Below are 18077 nucleotides of genomic sequence, written 5' to 3'. Positions count from 1 at the left end.
AAAATACCTTAATCAAATCGTTTGTAGAATATTTACAGAAAAAACTAAAAATTAATGACAAAAAATACCTTATCTGGGTCATCAGTCTTTCTTGCACCTAACTATATAAGCACAGTGGCAGAACAAGCAGTTCAGGGATCCCAGTGCAATGAAATGATCGGGCACCTTTTTTTCAGAATAAAAAGACTAGACCAGGCCTCCATGCATCACGGGCCCCTTGGTATTGCCCCATGCTAGTTCTGCCTCTGTATAAGCATTTAGAAGTATTCAGTCTCCTTACACTTTGGAAATAAAAGTAAAATGATCATCCTTTTCTGCAACTGGATCAATAATCAATCAAAAGTTTGGAAGAAATCATCTACATCAAGAACTAAGCAATCAGCATTTTTTGCACCTATTTCAACAATTGAGTTCTGGTTTTCTAATAGTGAGCTAAGTCGTTACTCAAGTGGGCAACTTTTTATGTATTTACTTTTCTCAACAATCCAGTTATTGGTTTTAGGCAAGAGTCGTGAGGTCAACTTTTCTCGTAAACCTGTTTCAATCAACAATCAAGTTATCAGTCCCATACCAACAGTTACATGACCAACTTTTCTTGCATCCATGTGGTATTCCAAACATAAAATACCAGATCTTTGCAACAATGAAACGTTTGCAAATATAGTTTTTGGAAGGATAGATGTAGTGATCTGTTGCGAGTGGAATGAAAGAGACCAGACTCAATGTGAAGTTCAAATGAACATAAACGATACATATAAAAAAAACTGAAGCAAGATTGGTTTTGATAGTTGTAAGAGACTATTGTATTGTGAGTAAAAGTAAAGGGTAGAATAAACTGTATATAACAAAGGAAAATTAAAATAAACTAAAAACTACTGGTGTTGAATGACCAAAAGGAAGATGCACACTCAATCAGCAGGATAGCCATTATCATAATTGAAAACAGGACAATCAGCCTTTCTTGTACATGACTTATCATTCTTCTTGCAGTCAAATGAATCAAAAGATAAGTAATAATGTTTTCTTACATTAACCTCAATCAGCAGTTAATTACTGGTCTTTTTATAATTAACTAAACCAACAGTCATGAATGAATCTTTTTCATAGCCATCTCAATATTTTTATAGTAGTCTTAGCTGGCAGTTATATAACTGTTTTTTGCATTTTTTCATACATTTCTAGTCAGTGATGAATAGTTTAATAGATGATTTAAGTGCAAAAAGTTACTTTGTTAGCAGTAAAGAGATATCTCTGTTATTACATTTAGCTCAAAAACTATAGTCAACAAATCAGAGCCAGTTCATCTAACTGAAGGGTCAGAGGAAAACTTCAACTAACTGAAAAGTTAAAGTTTAGTTAACTGAAGAGTCAGGGTTAATGTTCAGATAATTAAAGAGTTATGGGTGAAATTCAGCTATCTGAAGAATCAGGAGATGAACTTCATATAATGTTTGTACTTACTTTAATCAACAGTTAAACGATAGGTTTTACTCTTCTATTACTACAAAATAATATATTTATTCAGGTATTGTTCACAAACTTTAGGCATTCTGCAGTTGGTTGATGTTCTAGTGAACAGGATGTAGATAGTTGTAACATGCTTTAATCCTTGCATCAGCAAAGATTACATACTATTAGTTTTGGATATATTACTGTAAATCTTGTATGAATTCCAATATTGTGAGCTGCATTCTGAATTCATCTTGGCAGTTACTCAAAGGAAAATTTATATTTGACACATTGTTTAGACATTTTGTTTGCTTGAAATTTAGAAACTGAACTTGACTTTAAAAAAGGAAATAGCACTAATGTCATGTACAACAGGGAGAAGGTAACAAGACAAATTAGCATTTTTTTCATGAGATGTAACTGTAATATTATTACTCTCATTAAAATTATAATGTTTTATAGTATCTTGTACTGACAAAAGTCCAAGTGAAATAATGGTACAGATGTATGCAATGAGAATGATCATAAATTTAAGTAATCTAGAATTGTGGGATACCACTAGAATTTTGGTCTGGCTTAACAGTGCGATATACACACAGATATCAATTTTGTCTTCATTGAGTGCAGAAATCTGCTTCTTCTCTATTCTAGAAGCCAGTTAGTTTTTAAGAAAATAGAAGCTGATCAGAATAGAGTAAGTCTCAGCATATTCTGTTTATGTACAATAAATATTTTATTTCATGTCTTATGAGTATTTTAAGTCCTTCCTTTTGGTTGAACTTAATAGCTACCTATTGACTGAAATTTAATCCAGAAATGCTGCTTTTTTTCTCATCTCCATCAGATTTTCTTTTCTTAATTCCAGTTCAACTAACATTCACATCATTAGGTAAATGAACAGAAAAGTTTTCATTTGTAGATATAATTTAAATAAAGAATAATTCATTTCAGAAAGCCATCATGTTTAAGGTACTTTAGGTAACAAAACCATAGTTTGATTAATTGTTAAATTTTCAATCAGAGCATTTAAATTGAAATATTTTATTTAAGGCACACTTTTTATGGTCTACAGTGGCCTTAATATTTGGGTCAGACTTTGGGTGTTTTAATCTTGGAAGTTAATCAACTATTCTAAGTTCTTCAATATTAATCTCTCAATATTTGATTTTAATAAATCTTATCATTCTCACATAAAAGTCTCTCTCATGTTTAGTTTAATACAGTGTTCACAAAATATTTGAGAAACTACAGCCTTTTCTTCACTCTAGTTGCAATTTTCATCACTGTGTGTCAACCCTGTACTAAAGAAGAAATGTTGACTATAATTCTAAATTTAGTAAGTGTATCTACATGAAATGTGGCAAGCTCTTAGTAATATGTACAAGTCTGTTGTACATAAAAAATCAGATGCTACAAAAGTATGTGTACTCAATATATGTCTGTGAATTGACAACATCAGTATAAAGCAGACTTTGATAAGTTGGATTGCAAGATGATGTTCATGTGTAGAATAAAAATACTACTCTCTGTCATATACTTTGCATATTGCATTTCCATAACCTCCAAAATGCACATCTACAGTTTTTTCATTATAACTATGAGATTATAACTAGTATTTACTATCATCTACCATGAACTGTCACTAAATCAGCAGTGTAGGGTTAAAATGAATAGTTCGTAACTATGACATAGATACATAATACAAAATTGAATGGTACTCTGTAACAGGTCATGGCATGTGCACTTTAACCCCCACCTGTGCACCTAGGGTTAACACAGAGAAAATATATTTTAATTGTCCTTTTGTGGACAAAAAATAGAATGATGTCTTTAAAAGTTACAATGTGGTTATATATTTGTAACAAAAACTTGTTGCCTTGTTAATAAAATTAAAATAATATCTTCAATTAATTTACTAGGAGATAATGATATATATATATATACACTCAATGTCAGGGAAAAATGCATTGCAAAAAGAAACATTTAATACACCTTTTGTGATGTAAAACCACACATAAACAAATTTTCATAAAAGCTACAAACAATTTATTACTGGATAAAAGTCACATACACAATCACAGATGGCAGTGGTCTGTTGTGGTTGGCATAATCAGCAACCAGATATTCACAAAATCGATACAGCTTAAAATAAAATTGTAAAATAACATTATCTTTAATAAACATGCATTTATCAACTAATGGCTATGAACGATTCTCTCAAAGAAAAAAAAAGACAGTTAAACAACATGTTTAAAAGAAGCATACAGGTCCTAGGTCAAGGCCAAATTGCTGGTTTCTTGACCCAACATCACGAAGAGCGATATCTACAATGGGTAACCTCTGTGGTTTATTGGTACGATACTCTAATACTGTCTCTGACCAGTTATTTGATCTGAACTGTAATTTGGAATGAGAAAAAAAAAACCATTAGACTATGTTATGCTACATCAATAAACTAATTTATATATTTTGTATTTTAATGATTTGTTCTTACTTTTAAATTACAATCGAAATAAAAATCTATCAACTTTTTAGGACTATTTTGCAAGAAAGATAGCTTTTTACCATTTGAATACATGCTCTGTTTGTTCCCCTGGTAACTCAGTGGTAAGTCTTAAACCTTATAATTCTAAAATTCAAGATTTCAATACCTATGGTGAGCAAGGACAGATAACCCATTGTGTGGTTTTGTGCTTAACAACAAACAAATAAACAAACCTTTTTGTTCATAAACTTTAGCCTAAAAAACTAAAGTACTTCAAGTTTTGAAAAAACACAAAAAATCCCCTTAAATATCAGATTTATAACAAAAGAGCCAATGGTTCATAATGCATTTGTTCCTAAAAGTTATTTTTATAGACAATTAAATTTGATTTTGTACAGAAATTTTAAGTGAAGTCTCATTTCAATTATTATAATATAGAAGAAAATTAGTTGGGTTAATGAATTATAATATTATGCTAACATCAGAAATGATTAACTGTAACTGAGGGGAGAAGTTGAGGTGGGACTCATTGGCTGCAGTAACAAAGAAAACTTGAGATGTAATATTATTGGTTGTGATTGTTTTAATCAATTCTTAATGAGTAATATGTTATTGCAAGCTATACATTTCTAATATAATTTACTTGTTAGCTAGAAGGGGCTGTAGGTTTTTTGATGATGCAATGTGTGTGTTGTAATAATTATAATCAAAACTTGCCTATAGAGTACATTTAAAGAATTTTCATCGGTTTGTTTCTTTAAGAGCAAAGTCATACTGGACAATCTGCTGTGTCCACTGTGGGGAATCAAACCCCAGGTTTTAGCATTGTAAGTCTGTAAACTTACTGCTGTCCCACCAGAGGACATTTTTATTGTTATAATTTGTTTTTGTAGCTTGCCTTCTACCACATAGCATTCAAGCTAAATCTGTCACACATGGACAGGTACCTTATTTTTTGATTTTCATGATTATAAATAAGGATGGTGTATTATTTTTATGTTATATGTATAGATTTTTCTTTGAGCCAGTTGGATGACAAGCAATGAAGAAAATATTTCATTGAAATTATATATACAAGTATACTAAAATCATCTATATGAAAAAACAAAACAAAATTAACACGGCAGAACATTATTTTGGTGCACCAGTTACTTACTCTGATTCCATACTGCTAAAACAGTTTAATATAAATATAGCTCTAATAATACAAATTCTCCTTCTGAACTCAGATATTCACTCAAATATAAGTCATTCTAGAATTGCATATCATAATCAATATTTATGTTATAATTCTACTTAAAACACTGGCTGTCTCAAATAAATTAATCAATATATTATCCTCTATTTTACCATTGGTTATACTTCCTACATTTTTAATGTCCTTTACTTGTTAGTTTAAGTAGCGAGCAAAGTCACATCCTTAACATACTAATTACTATTGTTATCAAAATATATAATTCTAATAATGTTTTATGTTCTTTAAAAAGGACTACCTACAATGATTTAAAAAATTGTTTTTGAATTACCCTTACTCATTTTTTCAACCTTCTTGAGAAATAGTATGTGGAAGTATAGTATACTTTCATTAACTTTTGTAAGATGAAATCAAAGTAATATGACAATTCATCAAAATAAAACAAATAGGAAATTACATAATGGTAATGAAGGTCAACTTTGTTTGTATTTAACAGTATAAAGAACAATGTTTGGTTGAATGTTTTCTCTTATTTCCAAATAACAGGACTAATTAAAAACATCTTATTTAAACAAAATTAAAATAGATTAAATTACCACAATGTTTAGTTTATTTAAAGTGAAAGAAGGGTCCTAGAACAAAACTTCCCAACTTCATTCAAGCAGAACATCTTCACATATTTACTTTACAAAGTTCTATTCATCCATGTTAAACAATAAAGAAATGATGTTTTAACTTCTTTTTATCCCATTAATAAAATACGAAAGCTTAATGAGTGCAAAAAAAACTATTATGAAAACATTTGTATTGAATTATCAAATTTAGTATCATCTAAGCCCCCAAAGTGTAGTGACGTATTCAAATTATTATTATTTTTTTAAGTTTAAAACTGCAATTAGTGAAATATACATATATTTCTCCCCTATGTGATTCTGACTATGAGTTAGTTGGCAGTAATGTGAATATGCATTACTATCTTATATGTTGAATAGTTTTATTCAAAACAGACTCAACGTTTTGATGTTTTTATTTAAATGAAAAAATACTATTTGTAATAGCTTGATAAAGAACTGAGGACTAGTTACTAGTTCTGGAGTAAACTAATAACAATAATTTATGACTAGAAGTACCATTTTAATTGTATAATAATTACACGTTGCTGTAAACTTTAATTAATTGTATCTTCTATAAAATCATATGCATTCAACAAGACTTCTTATTGATATAACTAAAAACTTACAAAACAAGGTTGATAAATATAAAGCTACTGTTGCTAATACTGCATACGATTTTTTTGGTCTATTTACATGGAAATTTTTCAACTGAAAGAAATTGCAGCTTACCAATGGTTGGATTTTCTGAAAAAATATTTTTATAAATAAGTTGAAAAAATTAACATGTATAGAATCTGTAAGTTTTTGTTTTTTTTCAAGTGTAGACAACAGCTAGTGTTCTATTGCTATACCAAGAAGAAATACTATTTTTAAGTAATATATTCTTTCTGTATCAAAATTATAAAGGAATACATTTTTACCTGGCAGTCATCCTTTAGAGCCTTGTATGTAAACATAGGGTTACCCATGGCAGTAAGTTCTAAGTCATTGTATGACATTAACTTGGCAGCTCGTTTCAAGTTATTTTTCTTAGCAAAATGATAAACGACAGAGTTTCGGCAGTGGTAGGTAATATTCTGTACAGCTTTCTCACTGAAGAGTTGTAGGAAACTAAGCTGTATACGGTCAGCTTTATAGGTGAACTAATAACACAAATTGATACAGTTATTAAGTTCTAGGAAGAAACTTATAAAAAATAAAATTATCAAGAAAACTTATGTAAAAATGTGTCACAACTCATATCATTAGCTGTGTATATTGATAACATATATTATTCCCAAACACATATATATGTATAAAACAGAGAGTAACATTTCAATCATTTAAAAACATCTAGTTCTTAAAATAAAATTACCGACAGAGCAAATAATATAATGCTTTATCATATTTAAAAATATGCTTTCAAATGAATAATTCATTTTTCTACAGTCAATTATTTATCTTTTCAAAACAACAACATATGGGGGTTAACAGATTTTCAAAACACGTAGCTACATTACTCAGAAACTAAAATTTTGTGCTACTTATTAAATTCCAAAAAATTGCACTTAGAAGTTTTAAAACTGGATATCACAAACACTGCATTAACTACGAACTAATAAAAAAGTGAATGTTAATGAGAGTTTTGAAAACTATTCATTAGAACTGAAGGGCAGTAAAATAAACATTACAAGTTATGAAAAGTCCACACAGTTATTTCAGCACTTATGTACTGTGTCTGATTGTTTCATTATTGTTACTAATGGAAATGTTAGTAGTTTACATTGCATCCTAGATATTATCATGATTAGTTTTAGCTCACAATGTACAAGACCCAAATATATATGACTTGTGCACATGATGCAAAAACAATCTGGAAGGTGTTTTGCTTCTTGAACACTTTAATTTTAATTTGATTTAGTTAAAGCTCATAAGATAAGGCTTTATATGATTAGTGATGATTTTCTGCTGCTTCACATTTTTTAACACATTAACTAGCAAGGAAGTCTAGTAAGGTGAAGAACCCACACAGTATTGTATCTTAAATATTAAATATAATTATATGTCTTAAACTCTTTCTTAGAATTTATTAGCAGATAAATAATTTTTTTTTATGATTCTACAGTTCTAATTTATTGATGTAGTTAAAACAGAATTCCCTAAAGTTAGCCCATATCCTTGATAATTTAACTGTAGTTTGTTAAAATACTTGGAATCTGAAAATCGATAAAGAGCATTTACACCTAAGCACACGTCAATAAATACACTAGCAAACAGGCAAGTTTAGATGAATGCAGAAAATGTGTACTGAAAACAATAAAGGTAGTAAAATCAAATAAAAAGTGAGTAAGTAAGATAAGATTAAAATTACTTTTCAAAATAAAAGTATCTACAATGATGTCATTTAAAGAGTGGAATACTAACAGGAGAGCTTAATTTTGTAGTTTACAACCCACAGATCAATACACATCTGACCTCAATTTATAAAATCATTACAACACCCACACAATTACACACCTAGCCCTTACATCCTTATTAGAACTTGTTCATAAATTGTTGTCTGATTGCAATTTGTAAACTTTAAAACTCAGTATACATAAATACATGGTACTTTACATAATTTTGTAAAGCTTATCACTCAGACACAACCTCATTTAGTAGACATTTATTCAACCTTTACCAAGAATCAATTTTTACCAGGTATAAGAGCATCTTTCAAAAAATTGCTTATTAAAAACTTTAAGCATACAGTAGTTAAGTAATGAATACATTAAATATAATGTGTTTCTTATGCACAATGGAAAATTTCCCAAATATGAAAAGTATTTAAAGAATTGAGAGTTTAGATGACAATGATATACAAAATTATTAATATATACATAAATATATCTTTTTAAATATGACACACCCTACACAGAAAACCAAACACTTTCTGTTAACAAACTTGGGTTGTTTTACACAGTGTTACCATAACTAAATAAAGTCATCTTTCAAAATACTTGAGACAAACTTACAGAAAATCCATTCTCCATTTCACTATACCAAGTATAGCCTGATCTTCCTCTATGATGAGTGTCTTTAGGAATCTGGAATAAATCAAAAAGAACTATCAACATATGCTATAATATCAGTCATATTCACATATATGAAATATTTGAGGGACATAAAAAAATCTAAGAAATTATTCTCACAGTATCAAACTCTTTGGAGACAAAGATAATTTTTGTTCAGAAAAAAAAGAATATTTTCCTTCTAAATGTAATAATTTATTACTGCCTTAGAAATCTGTAATGTGGCTGAAAATGAAAAATTATATTAGTGTTCTACAGATCTGTCTGAGATCTGTTTACCATGAATATAAAATTAAAAAATAATGTTTTATTTATAATATTGTTGACATCTGTTTTCTAATTTTATACTTTTCTTTATGTCAATGACCTTTAAGCTAGTCTATCAAATGACTAAACAAGAACAAATCTGTTGTTTCTTTAGTTTGTTATTAAGCACAAAACTACACAATGGGCTATCAGTGGTCTGCCCACAACAGGTACCAAACTCAGAAATTCAGCATTCTAAACTATGAGACTTATCACTGATCCACCAGGGGGAGGCTAATTCTGTTGTCAAGGTAGTTTTTTTTTGTCTTGTGATATGATTGTGCACAATGATGCACATAAACCTAATCTAATTTTTCAAAACTCTAGAAATTTTATATACAATTAAAAGGCCATGCAACACTTATTTGAAAATGTTCTTTGCAATAAAGGATTTTCTTTCAAATTACCTTTTCAAAGATTTTGGTGGCTAGCAATGTTCTACATAGAAGCCATTTTCTACATCTTTCTATACTCTTTTTTTTTTGTAAGATGTACAATATTCTCTGCTTTTACCATCTCATTAGCAGATATGAAAATAAAATTCCTTCCTATATCATGGGCAGTGCAACAATTTCAGTTTAATGCACAGTCAAGTTTATATTACATAAAAGGGGAACAAGAACATTACTTTCCATAAGCCTATGACTATTGAATAAGTGAAATTTATCGATAGCAAAAAACTTATCAAATTATTAACACTCATTGAAGCATATGAATTTAGCATCAATTAATGTGTTTGTCACACTAAAATAACAACTTCTTTGCCCTCCAATGGCTCAGCAGTAAGCATTGGGGTATATAATGCTAAAATTTGTGGCTTGAGTCTTGCAGAGTGCACAACACAGATAAGCCATTGTGAAGTTTTGCACTTAAGCAAAAACAGAAGACTTCTCACTTCAAAATAATGTCATTACACTCAAAACAATTTTAACTTGGAGACAAGAATAGTGTAAATAAATTTATAAACTGACTTCATTCCCAAACAAGTTGAAAGCAACATCACTACCACATCCAGTCAATCAAGTATACAAGAATATGTTGTACCACCTGACACAAAAAAGTTAACAGTTAAATAATTCAAAGCTCAAGATTGAGGATACTAAGAAAGAATAATAAACTTAACGTTTATACAAATAAATTGTACATTTTTAGACTTTACACATATACTGTTCTTTATTTCAAGCAAGACAAAAACTAAAATAGATCAATAAATCCTGAAAGAGACACTCAACTTACAATGATCATAACAGATAAAGCAAAAAAAATTTAAAATATTTAACAGAGGTTTAAGCTAAAATAAATTAAGAGTTGTTTGACCCAAAGAAGCTTTACCCATAAAATAGCATATCTGAACACTGTTGGAAGTTTTTTACAAACAGGAAAACATAAAGTACTGAACCAAATAATCTTTTCTTCAGTTCTTAAAGAAGTTTGGGAATAGACACAGATATACTTAAACCACCAATGTACTTATGATGTATCTATAACAAAACTGTTTATATAAAACTTCATTAATTATACAAAAAGTTAACCTACAATATTCATTATGAAGTTTCTCAAACAATTATATAAGTTATGTACATCTTCATGTACATCAGAAAAGAAATGTTCATAAATAAGTAAAATAGTTGAAAACAAAAGAAATAATACCAAACATAACAATGACTATTGTTGTTAAGAGCAAAATATGTATTTATCATTTAATTCAGTTTAATACATAAATAATAAATAAAACAGACATGAAAAATAACATTCATATAAAAGATGAAGATCTCATTAATATGTGCTTTATCTGTTTCAAATCAAGTGAGAGTATTAATAACTATATATTATGACTAGAATGCATATAATTTATATTAATAAAAAAATCAACGTTATAGATGAACCTTATCAGGTTTAGGATAGACACAAGTAGCTTTCTTCTCCATGTCACAATACACTTCAATGGAATCTTTAGTGTCCCCTTGATTTGGATCAATCCAGTAGTTTCCTGAAACAATTTCAAAACAGAAACATACAAATTATTACATGGTTTCAATTTATAATAATAATAAATTATACTTTAATGTACATTTTTATACTCTTAACTTATGCACCCCTGGTGGCTCAGTGGTAAGTTTATGGGTTTATAACACTAAAAATCAGCTAGCCCATTTTGTATCATGCTTAACTTAATTAAGGCAGGACTTCAACAGTTTTGTAAATGATAAAAGTACAAGGATAAAGCCAGTTAATTTGTAAAGAAAATGATTGGTACAAAAAAAATTACTAATAATTCTTTCTTCCAATCTAGAAAATAAGATTCTATGTTGAAAGTTAGCTGAGAACAGTCCTGTTTGTTTATAGAAGGATCAAAATTGAGACAAATGGCTAATTCTATGTCAAAAAAATCAAAATAGAAAAAAAAAGAAATGGATAAAATATCAGGCAATTCAATGTAACTACAAAAAAGAAAATACATATTTTTTATGGACACTGAGATTGTCATCAACAAAAGAATGGGGATATGGGTTACATCTCCAATTTTATCAAATAAAGGGAAAATTCTGAGGGTTTCTAACACCTGAATTACTGAAAAGATGAATAAAAAGCATCCAACAAATGAAGACAAGTTCATATTTAAGTCTACACTTTCATAAACATTTAAAACTTCAGTTTAAGTTATGGAAAAAATTATTTATCTTTCAGTATTTCTGGGATCAAACATGACATTTGTTTATAAATATAGGAAGATCATATTTGGAGGAGAAAAACATTGTTATATGAAGAGATAAATGTTTTGTTGGGGACAATAAAAAATCTTCAATACACTGAAACAGCATCCTTCGATCAGAGAATAATTTATCTACTACAGTTTTTCAAATCTGACAAAAATTTAAATTACTGATAGCATTGTGTTTTTTAAATTTTTCTAAATATTTAAATAAAGCTAATCTCATTATAATCATAAAAAATAAATACTATCATAAAGTGATTTCATTCATTTTAGAGCAACAGCAAAATCCAGATATCACAGGTTAAGGAAAAGTGTAAAAAAAAAAAAGAGTACACAAGAAGAAAGCAGGTCTTGAAGTTGGACGAAGAACTACAGAACAGATTTTTTAACCTAAAGTTAACAAATGAAAAGTATATTGAATACTAGAGAAAACTAAACCATAATTTTATAGACTTAAATAAAGCCTTTGACCATACTTGGCAGGAAGCTGTATGGGCAACAATGAAAAAATATAATATGAGCACAAGGGTAACAACAGTAATCCAGATCCTCTACAACAATTCAGAGTGAGTTGTTTTGCCTAATAGTATGTGTAAGACAAGATTGCTTCCTACTCTGTGATTCCTCTACCTATTCCTAGAGCATTTCATAACAGATATCCTGAAAATTTCAAAGTGACTGCATCAATTGGAGGAAGAAAGACTGTAACCTTCTTTTGGCAGATAACACTGACTTGTTGCCAGCATCAGAAACAGATCTTATAGCAGATTAAACACTGCAATGTCACATGGATTGAAAATCAATACAAAAGAAAAAAGTAAGATGATGTCTATAGGGAAACAAGACATCACACCAAGTCAAGAAGTTTGTGTTAGTAGTACGGAGCTCAAAAGAGTGGGCTTCTCCAAATATGTTGGAGCCACTATCATGGAAGATCAGACACAGAAGTTAAATCATGCAAAACTGACAAGATTAGACACTACTGCAGGATCCTAAAGCTTCTCTATACCACACACACAGGGCTAATTATTCCATCCAGGCAGAAATATCAGCAGTCTTGGAAAATTTGAGAACTTATTGATCACTGTAAAGAAGTATAAGATGGCATGGTTATGCCATGTTACAAGAGAAACAGGCATAATTAATACTATTCAACAAGTTTTAGTGGTTATAAAAATGAAAACAGGTCATCACGGACAGATGGTAAGACAATATTGCCAATTAGATAGGGAATCCATGTGCAATACTCCTCAAAGCTGCAAAAAGTCAACAGAAGTGGAAGGAGAATGTTAACAGTGCTTCAATGATGGTGCCCCTAAAATTGAAAAGGCTACAGGACAATTCAAAATGATAGAAGAAAATAATAGCAAAATGAACTTATGAAATAGTTTGGTAATCATTTCAACAGGTGTAACACTTTAGCCCTAAAATTAGTGATGAGATCCACATGTACACTATCAGATTTTGAAAAAACATTTTTCAAGGTTATTTATGCATCAAACTATTTATAGGTCTGTGACTTCTGTTGGTTACAGTGTCACTAATTAAATATGATGCAATATTTGGATCCCTCCAGTATTGAGCAGTATAATGACAAGTTAGTAACAGTTATTTGAGGTTTTAGTTGTTACAGGCCTCTGATATGATGTAGAACACAATATATGTAATTTTTTCAGGTACTAATAACCATTTAACTAAAGTTAAAATAATTTACCAACACATGTTGTGGCAGTTATCTTAGGATTTGTTGTAATGAGCATGATAAAACATGTAAAAATATGCTACTGAATATTGGTATTGGGCATTTTAATAATTGTATAAAGCTTGAGAACTGAACTCAGGTTTCTTTCCTATGTCCTAAATACAAGTAAACTGTGGTCATTGAATGATCGTGTTAATAGATAATACTCTCCATTCCCTCCTAGAAGATTTTTTTCCTACAATATACTGCTTATTGAATTAAAACTGTAATGAAGATGTTTGGAAAGACAATCTTGATCCAGCACCCAACGACTTAAATCTTTTTCATTCTCACAAGATCATTATGAGTGGATAACATTTTCAGTCAAGTGACATTCTTAAAGCAGTTTTATGCAATTGAACTTGTAATATCACATCTTCACTTTACTGAACTGGTCTATTAAACCACAAGTAATGGTAAAAGAAGTGCATCATACTTAATGGGAGCTAAGTTGAGAAGTTTTATATAGTTGTTCACATACTCAAAACCAATAGTGTACATTTATTGGCTGAAATATATCTGGTTAGTGTAAAAAAAGAAAACCAAGTTTCTTTAGAAACACCTCTCATATAAAGGCATTTAATTTTTGGTAAGTAATAAAAAAAAAGCTAATTTTACTTAAAAATGCAAATTTTACATAAATTAAAGAAACTTGTATATTTTATAGAATATAAGATACCAGTTGGCCTTTGAATTATTATATACTAGACAGTAATAAAATCATCAAATATAAATTTCTTAACTTTTTACAGTATGTACTAGCAGCATTTTAAAACTGTAAGATTAAATTTTATTAATGTCTGTTAAATTTAAAAGCTAATGAATAACATAAATTTTAGATATACACAACTGTTTCAGTTTAACTTTAATGTAAGCATTATGATTTAGATAGTTTATGTAGCGTGGGTGTTATATTTGGTTCTTTTTAGAGGCAATATTTTATGGTATGTTTGTTTAGGTAAGTGTTACGAGTCATTTTTAAAGTGAAATTATCACAGACTGTATTGTAATAACAGAGTAGAAAAAAATAATTCATCAACTGTGTTCTAAAGTAATTGAACCAGCCTATGTGGGCTTTGATGAAAAAGAGACAATTATTTAAAGCTCTGGATACAACTGTGGTAACTAACAGTGTAAGGAACATTTGTATATATGTTTGAATTGTATCTAATATATATTCTTTAAAATCAACCAGACTGTGTTGCTGTTTGTTTATAGTTGGAATTTATCGCCAACAAGTCATAGACACCTACTGTAAAAAGTCCATTCTTACAAAACCACTCACCACTTGGAAGATCTGCTCTAGCAATAGCTAGATCTTTACAAGTCTTAGCTGGAGTATTTTTGTTACCATTTGGTTTTCGGTACTGTTCATACTCTTCAACTAATTTGTCATAAAACTCAAACACCAATTTTTTCTTTTCTTCCACAGGTGTGTTTGGTGAGAAGAGTTTTTCTGGTTCATCTCCTAACAGTGGATCTGGGCCCTAGCAACACAGTAACATTCATATAAAAGAAAAATCCTTAAAAACCTAAAATTGACTAGACAATGCAAGACAAATAAACACAATCTTAACTATATAAAATATGAATAGATTAAAAAAAAAGACTGATTTACGTTTTCTGTAAATTCAAATCTAGTGAATTTTCATTTGTATCTACTCTGCATTCTTACCCAATTTCAATGTGTAACTACTCTGTATTCTAACTCAATTTCAATGAAATGGAAGGTGAAAATCCTAAATTCTAAATAAGAACCATACTTGTTTGAAATTATGCCAGTGTTGAAAATACAAACATGTTTTATTTGTGAAGTAAAAAACAAATATTGGTGATCATAAAGAGTAACTACAAATTATTTACCTTAACCTGTCCTTGACTAAGGAGAGCAGCAAGAGCACTTGCATCATATCCAAAAGAATCACCAGGTGGGCCTGGTGGACCTGGGGGCCCAGGTGGACCTAAAGGACCTTCTCGACCAGCATCTCCTGATAGACCTCTTGGTCCAGGCGGTCCCATTGGGCCTGGAGACCCTGGTTGACCATCTCTACCTTGAGGACCCTTAGGACCTGAAGGTCCCTAGTTTTGAAAAACAAGAAATGTGTCAATATTTTTTTTCTGCACATTCAAATATGCTTACATTTATTTGCACTGAACCAGGTCATAGTTAAATATATTCTGAGGTAAATGCACTTTGATTATAACCCACTATTCCTGACATATTCAACTTTATGTGAGTCTAGCAAAGAAAGATACTGAAATATTAAAACCATACGTTTTTATATACGTGTAAAGCACATAGTTATAGGAAACCTACAAAAATAATCAAAAAGCTATTGAACATTTTTATTGAAATTAATGATAAACAATCTTACCTCCATACCAGGAAGGCCTGGTGGACCTGTCATTCCTTTGTCTCCTGGAGGACCCTAATTGTAATAAAAAAGAAATCAGTTTTTCAAAGCTCAAGAAGAACTTCAAACATTTACTTTGAATTTATTTTACTTTTTTAAATTAAGATGATAATTTTTGGTTAGAATTCCTGAGCTTTCAACAAACATTTTATGGTATCCTAACATTACGTAATCTAAAAATCTCTTTTTTTGGTACATATTCTACCAATTCAATTATGAATTATGTGCAGAAAAGGAACAGTTAAGATGATATTATAAGATCACAATTTCCTAGTTTATTGGCTTGAACCTTTTATAAACATGCAAGTTACAAATAAATGTTTTTACTGTTACATCTAGAACAAAATTAAAACAATAATGACAATAAAATATAATAGGAGTACTCTTTCTTTTCCTAGTCATGCTATATGAAGTTTTAATAACAGAAAAGAATCAATAGTGAAGGCTGTAACTTAAAATATTTCAAGTTTTTTGAATAAAATAATAAAAGATTAAATTGCAAAATTTAAAAAACTTAAAGATTTTACATTTTATATAGATATTCATGACTGTTATATTCCTATTCAGAATCTTAAAAGATTTGTATGTGATTTAGCTGAGAAAAGTAAAACCCAAATGTACACATTCAGTATTAACAAGAACATTACGGTACTGATTAGAATATTTAGAAGACTTCTGGTTTGTCATTTGACATGTTATTTATGTAAAGTATTTTTACTGATGCAGATAAAACTGTCTGTAGTATTCTAAATGGTAAAAAAAGTAGTCAATCAGACAAGTAATAAATATCTGTATTCGTCATTATGTTACTTAAATGTCAAACATTTATTTAATAGTAAATAAATAAGTAAAAAAAATAAACTCACGTGTGGTCCTGGTAATCCTTGTAAACCAATGAGTCCTCTGTGTCCTTTTGAGCCTTTTTCACCAACTAAGCCACGCTCTCCTTTCATTCCTGGATTACCTGAAGGCCCAGCAGGTCCACGAGCACCTTGAGGGCCAGTAACACCACGTGGACCGGGTTCACCTCGTTCTCCTCGACTTCCTGTTGGACCAAGTGGTCCCGATGGTCCAGGAGGTCCCTGTAAAAATTGACATATTGTTAGTGCTACTTGGCTTTTTTTTAAAATACTAATATTTCCATAAAGAATTAAAATTTAAATTCTAGCTCCAAATTCTGGTTGATTTTTCTTGTGTGTGAAAAAAAAATCTATTGTTAATCGAAATTTATACTAAATTTATTTAACTTAATTATCTTTATATGAAAACTATTCCAACTTTTCGCAATTTAATAAAATATCAGAAAAATTACAACTAAGGAACCCAAAAAGAAAGTATTTCAAAGCAATTCCTGAAAGTTATTTGATAATAATAATTATCACAAAAATGTACTGACATGATTGACAACTTACCTGTTGTCCCTGTGGCCCACTAAGACCAGGTGGACCAGGTTCTCCTCTGGGACCTTTGTCTCCTGGTCGGCCAGCAATACCTGGTTGTCCTTCTTTTCCTGGTCGACCCTAAAAAAATAAAACAATACATCATCACTTTTACATAAGTAAACTAAAAAGGACTAAGAAACAGATTCTCACTTCCACAGTCAAACAGAGAGTCAATTTTTTTAAATAAATTGTATAATAAACAAATGTGTACAAAAATAAACTCTTCAGAATAAACTTTTCTTAAAGTTCTAAAGAATGATATTACATCAAAAACATATTGACATAAGAGTTGGCTAAAGTATATCAAACTGCTGCTATAAATTTTTTTTTCTCAAGAAAATTTGCTTTAAACAATTAACAATACATATATATATATATATATATATATATATATAATAGTTTAGTGGAAAATTCATATTACTTTCATTAAAACAATTTATGGATTCAACTTCTTATTAGTAGATGAGAGGATATTTTTGTACCTCTATTCCAGGTTCTCCATGTTCTCCAGGAGATCCAGGTGGACCTATTAGTCCTTGAGGTCCAGGAGGTCCATCAGATCCAGGAGTACCTTGTTCACCTCTCTCCCCCTGAAATAAATTGTCCCCACAGAATGTAGCATAAATTTTAAAATATACTCATAATTACTTAATTCCTGGTGACTC

The 18077-nt window shown here is 29.8% G+C and overlaps 1 protein-coding gene across 1 annotated transcript in view; it reads right to left on the bottom strand.

The window, feature by feature from the left end:
* Positions 1 to 3472: 3472 nt before the first annotated feature.
* LOC106462287 (collagen alpha-1(I) chain-like) overlaps positions 3473 to 18077 on the bottom strand; it is a 98753-nt gene continuing 84148 nt past the window's right edge. Inside the window, exons 40-49 of the mRNA XM_013922188.2 lie at positions 17895 to 18002; positions 17383 to 17490; positions 16837 to 17052; positions 15932 to 15985; positions 15420 to 15635; positions 14842 to 15043; positions 10986 to 11089; positions 8737 to 8808; positions 6664 to 6885; positions 3473 to 3846 (exon numbers count right to left, since the gene is read on the bottom strand). Coding sequence (XP_013777642.1) covers positions 3700 to 3846; positions 6664 to 6885; positions 8737 to 8808; positions 10986 to 11089; positions 14842 to 15043; positions 15420 to 15635; positions 15932 to 15985; positions 16837 to 17052; positions 17383 to 17490; positions 17895 to 18002 — 1449 coding nt within the window. The 3' untranslated portion in view covers positions 3473 to 3699. The remainder of the gene's footprint in view (positions 3847 to 6663; positions 6886 to 8736; positions 8809 to 10985; positions 11090 to 14841; positions 15044 to 15419; positions 15636 to 15931; positions 15986 to 16836; positions 17053 to 17382; positions 17491 to 17894; positions 18003 to 18077) is intronic.

The sequence above is a fragment of the Limulus polyphemus genome, unplaced genomic scaffold (genome assembly GCF_000517525.1).
Source record: "Limulus polyphemus unplaced genomic scaffold, Limulus_polyphemus-2.1.2 Scaffold1134, whole genome shotgun sequence".
NCBI classification, from domain to species: Eukaryota; Metazoa; Arthropoda; class Merostomata; order Xiphosura; family Limulidae; genus Limulus; species Limulus polyphemus.
The sequence above is the reverse complement of the archived record's forward strand: the minus strand, read 5'-3'. Positions and strand labels throughout refer to the sequence as shown.